A 10,935-nucleotide genomic window follows, 5' to 3' on the forward strand; every position below is an offset into this window, starting at 1 on the left:
GGACATAATCTACAAGATACAAGGGACATAGTCTACAAGTTACAGGGCACTATCTCGGCGTAGTTGCAGATCTTGAGTTGGGGGTCGAACCTAGTTCCAGACGGGCAGGACATGATGTGTGGGGGGAAGTTCATCCACCCACCACCCAGGCAGATGATGAAGTGCTCACACGAACTCGGGTCTGCAAACGTGCCGACACCCAGCAGACGACAGTCGATCTCGATCTCCTCGTACTCGTAGTCTTCTGCTGGGAGAAAATACAAGGTCACATTGTTGGTTAAGTAATGCGTGAAACGTGGGTTTCAGTGGCGTAGCCAGGATCGTTTCATAAGGGGGGGGGGGGTTCAATTTTTTTCAAGCATTATATATATATATATATTATATATATATATATATATATATATATATATACAGAGGGGTCTATGGGGGGGGGGTTGTGACCCCCCTGCCTACGCCACTGGTGGGTTTATATAAAAAGTTATCTGGCATTAAAGAGGGGGAGGGGGGGGGGGGGTTGGAGTGGGGCTTCCATCAAAAGATACAAGCATTTTATTAAACGGGGAGGGGGGTGACGGTCTACGGGACAAGCGAAGTAGAGTACACTTGTTTCTGTGAAGGGATAGTGTGGTCAGCACTATACCCAGCCGCCTTTACTTATCCTAACGAGAGTTAGGTACCCGTCAGAGCTGGGTGGACTCAGGGACCTTCTACTCGAGACTAGCGGGTTAGCAGCCCAGCTCTCTACCGCTAGGCCACTCCGTCCCATGGAGGGTGAAAGGGTCTACCATAAAAATGTATCAAGAGCTGCATAAACCAGGATACAAAAGTTATCCAGCGCTAGAAAGGGAAGGTCCTGTCCATGGTGTTACGTCACATTCATGTTTGACTAGTTTAACCCCCACCGCCATAAAGTTACACATTATCACGAAACCTCAGGACCAATCGCTGTAATTTAACCTTACGTGCCGTTAGACTTCGGGGCACTGCCCCCTATCCCGGGGTACTGCCCCCTCCACAGGAACACGCCTAACGCCCAACCCAAAGGGAAAAGAAACACTATATAAATTTTATAGCAAATTATATACTTCAACCAGTGTCGTCGTCCTCCCCCCGCCCCTTGGAAATTTCAAGTGAACCCCCCCCTCCCCTTCCCCCGGAGTAAAATACCTGAATGAAACCTTAACTCTATCCCCGCCGTCTACGCCAAACACTAAAAACATAATTAGACTAATTAAGTCAAACTACCTTCAGCATTTTCAGCGTCCTCTGCTGCTGGTGAGGGTGTGGTTGCTGGGGTCGGGGATGGCGTCGGTTCTTTTTGTAGACCAAAGCCCGGTCTGCCGGTCGGCATGGCGTTCAAGTAGAACTGCCCGTCCCCGGGCCTGAGCTTGGGGGCGCCACCTGACCACCAGGGTGTCGTCTGCCAGGACTTGACCTCGTGAACTTCGCTGGACACGAACTCGTGGGCCACTTTGTCTGCAATGGGTGGAAAAATCTGGCTCAGTTTCCTGTGTGAATCATCATCGTCTTTTCCCTTTAGTGCCCAAGACACAAGGGATAGATGAAGTAGAGTTCAGCTGTTTCAGAGACCGCGGAATATGAAGGTATAGTGTGGTCAGCACCATGCCCAGACGCCTTTACTTTTCTCTTTAGGTAGGTACCCATAAGAGCTGGGTGGACTCATTGACGTTCTACTGACTAGAACCCGGATTCGAACTCGAGACTTTCAGGATAGCATTCTAGCGCTCTACCGCTAGGCCACGCCGTTCCATTTGTTCAGTGAATTTCCTAAGTTTATTTTTTGAGTAAAGTTTCTTAAGTGAAGTTTCTGTGTGCATAGGTATTGAAGTTTCTAGATCAAGTAAAGTTTCGAAGAGAATTTTATTGTTTACTTTCTGATTGAAAGCCTCTTAGCAAGCAACACCAATTGGTAAAATTGGCAAACAAAGCGCCACGTTATTTACAGACCATCCCTTAATACCAACTCGAAACTTATGGTTGGACCATAAGAATGTTTAGATGTCACTATACCCGCATCTATATTTGTATTCTTACCTTTTGGCTGGTCCAAAGACGCCGGTCTATTTTTAGCTCCACTTTTTCTGACCCCATTTTTCGGCGCAGGCGGAAGTTGAGTGGCCGCGGGGGCGGGGCTGGCGGTCACGGTCGTGGTCTGAGTCGTGGTCGTCTTGGGGTGGTGCTGCCTGGCCTTCTTCCACAGCTTCTGGCTCCACCAGCCCGGGGGTTTGGTGGCAGGGTCGCTGTCCGGGGTCGTGGTGTCGGACACCTTGGGTGTCGTGGTGTCGGGTTCTGGGACGGGCGTCCTAGAAGTCGTGGCCCAGCCAAGTTTGCGTTTCAGTTTCTTCAGCTGCGGGTTGGCGCCAGCTTTCTCGGCAGCCGAGAGGTGGGGTGGGGGTTTCTGTGGGGTCACGACCTCGGCGAGCCCGTGCCGGGGTCGGTGCTGATTGGCTGCTTGTCTTGCTGCTGGTTGGCTCTAGAATAAGAGAAAATTAAATAATTTTATTTCTTTTGAAACATCAACTTATGAAGGGGAAAAGATCTTAAGTCTGAAGAAGAAACCCAATTGAAGAGAATATTTAAGAAAAGCGACGTCAAAATGGATACAAATTTCATTGTGGACTCTCCGCATATACAAGCGAAACATACACCACTTTACACATACACCATCTTATATAGACCTACACCAACTTACACATACACCATCTTACATAGACCTACACCAACTTACACATACACCATCTTACACAAACATACACAATCTTTTACAAACATACATTATCTTACATACACATACACTATCTTATATAGACATACGCCATCTTACATAGATAAATACCATCTTACACATACACCATCTTACATAGACATACATCATCTTACATAGACATACACTATCTTACATAGACATACACTATCTTACATAGACATACACTATCTTACATAGACATACACCATCTTACATAGACATACACTATCTTACATAGACATACACTATCTTACATAGACATACATCATCTTACATAGACATACACCATCTTACATAGACATACATCATCTTACATAGACATACACTATCTTACATAGACATACACCATCTTACATAGACATACACCATCTTACAACGACATACACCAGGTTACACAAACATACAACATCTTTCACAAACATACATTATCTTACACATAAATAGATCAGCTTACACAGACGTAAACCAGCATACACAACATACACCAGCATACACCATCCCACACCAACACACACCAGCTACACAGAAATAAAGCCACAAAAGGCCGTGACATACCGGTGAGCCGCCACCAATGATCTCAACAATCGTGGACAGGAGGGGGTACTGACCCTCCCCACACACGCCGCCAAAGTCATCCATCTCGACTGACCAGACGAACGCTCCGGCCAGGTCACGGGTCATGATGTTGTTGGACTGGAATACAAGGTCACGTGGTCAAAGGTCATGACAGCAAAGGTCACGATATCAAAGGTCATGTCACCATGGGTCACGTGGTCAAAAGTCATGACAGCAAAGGTCACGATGTGAAGGTCTATTACCATGGGTCTAGTGGGCAAAGCTCATGTCAACATAGGTCACGTGGTCAAACTTCATGTCACCATAGTTCACAATATCAAAGGTCATATATGGGTCACGTGGTCAAAGCTCATGTCATCAATATTACATACATCAAAGCGAAAATAAAAACGTTAAAGCACTTATCAATAAAAAAAAATCGAAACTATTTAATTTAAGCGCTATGATAACAGCGTGAAACGTCAGCGACTTATTACATTTGTAGTGGATATAAGTCAATATAGGATAAACAACTAAAGTTCCAATTACTTTAAACTTACACACCCCCAAAATATTTAATCACATTGTTGGTATAAAAAAATATCACTTGTATTATAGAAATAGAATGTGATTGAAGGTGCCCCAGTCTACCTTGATGGCGATACTCTTCTTGTTCTCATAGCCTGCCCATTGGTCACCTCCATAGGCGTAGGGGACGGCCTGGTCATCGATCCATTCAGACTGCCAGCCTTTGTCTTTTAGATTCAGGCAGATCTGGTGGGGTATAGGGGAGATAATAGGTTTAAGTGGCTATAGGGGAGAGAATAGATTTTAATGGCAGTAATGAACAGGTTTTTAGTGGCTATAGAGAAGAAAACAGGTTGGTTTAGAATAGATTTTAGTGGTCAAAAGAAAAGAATTGGTTAGTTTCCATAGGGGAGAGAATAGATTTTAGGTGGCCATAAGGAACAGGGTTTAGAGGCTATATTAGAGATAATGTATTATACGTATTTATCAATGATTAAAACAAGGCAAGTTTTTCTATAAATAACCCTGAAGCCCGCATCACGTGACTCACCTCGTAGTATCCCAGGATGCCAGTCTCGCGAGTGTAGTCGCCCATCTTACCCCCGCCCGCCGCTGGGGCGTGCAGTCCGTGGTCCGAGGGGTCAGCCAGGGTGAAGGACATCCCGTAGGTGGGGAGGCCGACGATCAACTTGTCTTTAGAGATGCCCACATTCAGCCAGTAGTCGATCGACCATTCCTGGAATAGATACGTTAGACCGTTCAATCGACCGTTCCTACAAGATATTCGATAGACAATTTCTACAAGATATTCGATCGACGATTCCTAGAATAGAGACGTTAGACCGTTTAATGGACCGTTCCTACAAGATATTCGATAGACCATTCCTACAGGATATTAGATAGATCTTTCAATGGACCATTCCTACAAGATATTTGAAACAACATTCCTACAAGATATTCGATAGACTTCAAAAAACTATTCCAAATTTGCAAGATATTCAAAAGATCATTCCTACAAAAAAATCAAACAACTGTTAACTAAACAGTTAATAGACTGATCCAAGGAGCAAGTCTATAGACAATTAAATGGCACAATCCTACAAAATATTGAATTTGATAGGCCATCAATGGACCGTTCATACAAGACACAAACTAGACGTTCAACGCATGTTTCACGATTTTATACAGCCTGCAAACGGCAGTCAATAAAACCATTCATAATAGATTGTGAAGAGACCATTTAATCGACCATAACGATTGCAATAGACAATATATTCGACCATTAATGAAGATAGGAACCACTGAATCAAGCAGATCAAATATTGTGTGTAGCTGGGAATGCCAACATTCAACTGAACACTTCTACTGTTGTCAAGATCCCTGAACTCACCTGATACAGCTGGGCCTTCTCGCCTGACTTGGGGTCATTCTTGTGGGGGTACAGTCCACTGTGGTGACCTGTGACCTTCTCCCACTGACCGTGGTAGTTGTAGGTCATCAGCAGCATGTAATCGATGTAGCTGTAACATTGTAGAAAGATCCGTGATTAGAATAGTTTATTCAGGCATGTTCAACATCCTACTCTATAAATACGCAATCCAGAAACTATATCACTTTAAGAATTACTATCTCAAAATCTTAATTAACATTTCAACATATGACCTAGATGGTATATCCTAGTTTGTGGATTAACCATGACCTACTTTATGATTTTACTGGGCTCGTAGCTCTGGTCTATGTAGTAAGTACCGGAAGCGGTCGCCATTGTTAGCAGCAGTTTCTCTTTGCCTGATTCTCTGGCCTCTTCTTCAAAAGCTTCGTACAGGCCCTAAGCAAGTGTTATAGATTTAATTAGTTGTAAATACTGCTGTATACGTCCATTTTTATGTGGAGGACGACTGTTAATTAGAAGGCTCACACAAAAGGTTTTGTTATTAATTTTTTTTAAATTTCAATTTGTAACGCCATATTGCGGTTGTGTTTCGTTTAATCAAGTCAGGAGTGGTCAACACAAAAACCAACAGGTTTGGTTTAGAATCAGATCAAGTACATTATGACACTGTTACGTAGCAATACAACATGGTGTCTTTATTGTGTGGTGTAGTGTGTTTAACAAATTGTATGGTGTAGTGTGATCAACATATTGTGTTTAAAATAGTCTTGTTTCTAATTTATCTTCTAGACATGTCACTAATTTTCATTCATTATATCTTTTTTTAACCTTATATTATAATCTCTACTGTATAATTACCTTCATCAAAAGCGTAAATCTATATTTATCATCTGCGGGACTTCCCCTTGTAGCCGGGAATTCCCAATCAACATCGAAGCCATCAAAACCGTGCCTGATGATGACAAACAAGAAATGTGTCAGTGACAGTTGAACAAAATGGTGGTCGTTATTGGACTCGTAAGATCTCCACGGACAAATGGCAAAACTCACCAAAATGACAAAAAAAAAACAAAACAAAAAAACTCACGAAAATGAAAAACCTCACCAAAATAACAAAAATGTCACCAAAATGACAAAACCCCACCAAAATGACAAAAATTCAGCAAAATGACAAAACAACTCGTCAAAATGACAAAAACACCAAAAAATGACAAAAATTCACGAAAACGACTTTAAAAAACTCATCAAAACGACAAAAACTCAAGAAAATGGCAAAAACCCACCAAAATGAAAACCACCAATAAAAACCCACCTTCTGAGATAGCTGATGACGTTGCCTATCCACACACTCCGGGTGTACTCATCTTTGATCATGGGGATGAAAGGTTTGGAGCCGATCTGCCACCCCCCTACAGCCAGTAGGACCTTCAGATCCGGGTTCTTTTCCTTCAGTGCTAGAGTCCTGGCGTACAGACCTGCAAACAGTGCCAGCCGTTTAAAATATTTTCTTACACTAAACATGATGTTATACCAAACATGATTTTCGAATCCGGGTTCAAGTCAGTAGAACGTCCCTGAGTCCACCCAGCTCTTATGGGTACCGAACTCCGTTAGGGAAAACAAAGGCGGCTGGGCGTAGTGCTGACTACACCATCCCTTCATATGCTGTAGTCTCCGAAACATATCAACTCTACTTCATCTGCGCCATGTGTCTTGGGCACGAAAGGGAAAAGATTATATTGAAACATGATGTTACACTAAATGTGATCTTGAGGCCATGGGACTATATCTTCATTCATGTTGAGGGCCATCGGGCCATGGCTACATTGATCTTGAGGCCATGGGACTATGGCTTTATTCATGTTGAGGGCCATCGGGCCATGGCTACATTGATCTTGAGGCCATGGGACTATGGCTTCATTCATGTTGAGGGCCATCGGGCCATGGCTACATTGATCTTGAGGCCATGGGACTATGGCTTCATTCATGTTGAGGGCCATTGGGCCATGGCTACATTGATCTTGAGGCCATGGGACTATGGCTTCATTCATGTTGAGGGCCATCGGGCCATGTCTTTTCGTTGCTCTACTACGGCTGTACTTGAGAAGTTGAGATTTAAATATAATCTTTTCTATAACAACTTTTTTTGTTTGTTTTAGTAACAGGAGAATCTGCAAGTACGATATGGCTGGTACCCCTGAAATTGTATTCACCTACATAGACCGACGGGATGCTGCCAGTTGAAGTCTACACCTATGGCAACACCTACAACGATAAACAGCCCCCCCCCCCCCCCCCCCCAGGGGACTAGGGGACACGGGCACACAGCGTGATGCTATTGACACGAACACACATGGTTGGGCGAAATGTTGTTGACACGAAGGGAGACAAAGCACACAACAGTACGTCATGGGGATTCCCGATGGTGTGAAAATCAGGCACAGATGGTTGAGATAGGCTAGGGTGAATGGCTAACTAGGGGAGCTTGTTTCTTTCTTATACATCTACTCTGGTATTTGAGTTCTACTAAAAACAGCTTGCTGGATCTTCGAGTCAATGAACTTCTAACGATAATCTTATATTTTGATAATCCATTTATACTTCAGGAATGTACTTTGTATAGCCAGGCACGAGTCAGACACTGGCCCCTGCCCACCCCACTCATGGAAAAATTATATGGGGCCCCTGCCAAACTGGAGACCACAGTCCGGTTTGTTCACGAAGTTGGACTTGTTGTCTGAATCCTCCACCATATTCTCAATTAAGAACGAAGAAGAAGAAGATAATCCATTTTGATAATCGAGATATAAGAATCAACCTAATTGCTATACAAGCGTTATAAGTCCGGGACAGGGACGGGGGGGGGGGGGTGGGTTAGGAGGGCGTGGATTGCATCGTGTGACGCCCAACCTAACTGCTATTGACACAACACTTTATTTTAACACGTATTATATTATCTCTCGTCATTATGATGATTCCTGTTGGATATATTTCAAGACTGTGGTACTAAGATCAGCTAGCATTACGTCATCTAAGCTTCTTGCAGGATATTTTTGTGGCACGGTTTTCCCAAATGAAAAAAAACCCAACAAAACCAAAAATGTATAACAAAGCATGTCTACTTTTTGAGGCGATGTCACCCACTGGAGAAAGTACACAGCTTCTCTTGTGGCATAGTGTAGGTCCAGTGAAATAGATTGTCTTTCATGTGTATCATTGGGTCACTACATTATGGATAAGGAAGAAGGGATCACTAGGTCACCACATTAATGAAGAATGGGTCACTGGGTCACCACTAGAGCAGCCACACCACGTGACTGGAATCCCCATCTAAACGTTCTATTTCAAGATTTGGCTACTCACCGTTCTGACCGTGGTCGTTACGGTTGAACGGTCTCAGGTCCCGCCCATCCGTGGAGATGTCGACGAAGGCGTAGATGATGTGGGTGCAGAGGAAAGGGTTGATGTTCTCGGGCAGGAAGTTGCCGACGCTGTGACGTGTCTGGGCGAAGCTGCTGTAGTAGCAGAAGATCTTCTTGGCTGTGGAGGGAGGACAGCTATACATAAAGCTAGAATATATATATATATATATATATATATATATATATATATATATATATATATATATATATATATATATATATATATATATATATATATATATATATATATAAAGTAAGTAAGTTTCCCTTTCAAACCTGACGGTCTATAGGGCAAGTGAAGAAGAGTTCACTTGTTTCTGTGACCTCGGCATATGAAGGGATAGTGTGGTCAGCACTATGCCCAGCCGCCTTTACTCCCCCTAACGTGAGTTAGGTACCCATCAGAGTTGGGTGGACTCAGGAACGGTCTACTGACTTGAACCCGGATTCGAACTCGAGACTAACGGGTTAGTAGTCCAGCTCTCTACCGCTAGACCACTCCGTCCCATATATATATATATATATATATATATATATATATATATATTACCGAGACACAAACTCATATGCTTTTGCCTCTCAGTTAGACTGCTCGGAAAAGATATTCTATGGACGTTTCGTTGGGGGGGGGGGGGGGGTTCCTATAAATCATCCCTGTTTTCTAATCTACTTTCTCTTTGATCTACAAGTGTTGTGGATTAAGAAACGCTTTCTAAACTAGGTTCGCTTCAAATCCGAGGTTGGCATTCAGTTAACGAATGCAGCTGATTTATTTATAAATGTTCGAACTGATAACAAAAAACATGCTTTACAAAACGATTTTATTTGAAAACCAACACATTCGAATGTCCGTACATCAGCCATACAACTCCCCGATCTGTCTTGCAGAAATGGTCTGGAAGCATCATGACCAATAGGTCTTACGTACGTATCTATCTGACCAACACAAGATTTATAAGATAATTTCTGACTTACCGAACACAGTCGACCCATGTTGTAAGATGACCGCCACTAGCGAAATACACAGCCAAATTTCTTTCGGCCACATGACTCTAGATTCAAGCAAATTATTTCGTTCTGGTTGTAAGAAATATATCTCCTGATGCAAAGGCTTCAAATTCTTGAATTCCTGTTGCGTAGGTGATGCGGGGTGCTGTTGTAGTATCCTTATGGAAACTATTCACACTTGTGCTTAGATATGATAACACTGTGTCGCACTGTGGAGTAGTCCAATGTTTTAAACTGCTGTTCCTTTCACCGTCAGCGAGATGTCTTCTTAATGGTTAATCAAAGTCAGATTTTGGCTTTTATACGGCCTGCCCCTCCCATTGAAGCAACGTGGTGTCCAATGCCAAGGTCATGCCTCCCCCACCCCCCTGTTTGTTTGACCAGCGCGTGTTTGTCGGCAGGTCCACGAGCCGATCATCTCGTCTTGCCTCGTCTTGCCTCGTGTTGTCTCGGCCGTCGAGTGACGCTTCCTCTGTCTGCAGCCCCGGTAAACACGCAATGATCGCTGGCTAAACACCCAATAACAGCCACAGGATTACCGCCCCTAAAATTAACGGGAGATTACTCTCCATTTTAATCAGCATCTACAAAATTTTAGAAAAAATTCGAAGTTAATTTCTGGAATTTTGGGGTCAGCTTATCCCATCTCTACAAACAATTCTGAATATGAAATTACAAACAATTACATGTATTTAGGATGCCTGAATATGATGTTACTTATTAAACAAATTAATATGATGGCACTGAACATGTTACAAACTATTAAACATATCATTTTTAAATAAGGTTTTACACATAATGTTCCGTTAGCAAGTGCTTAATTATCATTCTATAAATTATTAAACGAATAATAGACTCATGAATATGGTAGTACTGAATATGATAATACTGAATATGACGGTACTGAATGTGATGGTATTGAATATGATGGTACTGAATATGATGGTACTGAATATGACAGTACTAAATATGATGGTACTGCATATGATAGTACTGAATATGATGGTACTAAATATGATGGTACTGAAAATGAAGGTACTAAATATGATGGTACTGAATATGATGGTACTGAATATGATGGTACTGAATATGACGGTACTGAATATGACAGTACTGAATATGATAGTACTGCATATGATGGTACTGAATATGATGGTACTGAATATGATGGTACTGAATGTGATGGTAGTGAATGTGATTGTACTAAATATGCTGGTATTGAATGTGATCTCTAAGCACCTCCTTGACTATCTATAAATATA

At 42.5% G+C, this 10,935-nt stretch overlaps 1 protein-coding gene across 1 annotated transcript; it reads right to left on the reverse strand.

Annotated features, from left to right (window-relative positions):
• Window positions 1–9,923, reverse strand: LOC131936898 (acidic mammalian chitinase). The gene is made up of 12 exons (XM_059294004.1): window positions 9,641–9,923; window positions 8,607–8,783; window positions 6,556–6,718; window positions 6,102–6,195; window positions 5,554–5,678; window positions 5,241–5,370; window positions 4,401–4,586; window positions 3,974–4,096; window positions 3,323–3,460; window positions 2,056–2,494; window positions 1,246–1,476; window positions 1–247 (listed from the first exon to the last, which is right to left on the reverse strand). Exons 1-12 carry the CDS (start codon window positions 9,711–9,713, stop codon window positions 33–35), a joined length of 2,094 nt encoding a protein of 697 aa, XP_059149987.1. The 5' UTR covers window positions 9,714–9,923; the 3' UTR covers window positions 1–32.
• Between the last annotated feature and the right edge of the window lie 1,012 nt (window positions 9,924–10,935).

This window comes from Physella acuta, unplaced genomic scaffold (genome assembly GCF_028476545.2).
Source record: "Physella acuta isolate Inbredline_101_S28 unplaced genomic scaffold, ASM2847654v3 ptg000195l, whole genome shotgun sequence".
NCBI classification, from domain to species: Eukaryota; Metazoa; Mollusca; class Gastropoda; family Physidae; genus Physella; species Physella acuta.

Excerpts from the sequence above, each read along its gene's own strand:
- LOC131936898 (XM_059294004.1), bottom strand. The coding sequence starts at position 9,713 with ATGTGGCCGAAAGAAATTTGGCTGTGTATTTCGCTAGTGGCGGTCATC. Across the intron at positions 6,719-8,606 it reads TAACGACCACGGTCAGAACG|GTCTGTACGCCAGGACTCTA; the intron begins GTGAGTAGCCAA and ends CACTGTTTGCAG. Across the intron at positions 2,495-3,322 it reads TCATTGGTGGCGGCTCACCG|AGCCAACCAGCAGCAAGACA; the intron begins GTATGTCACGGC and ends CTCTTATTCTAG.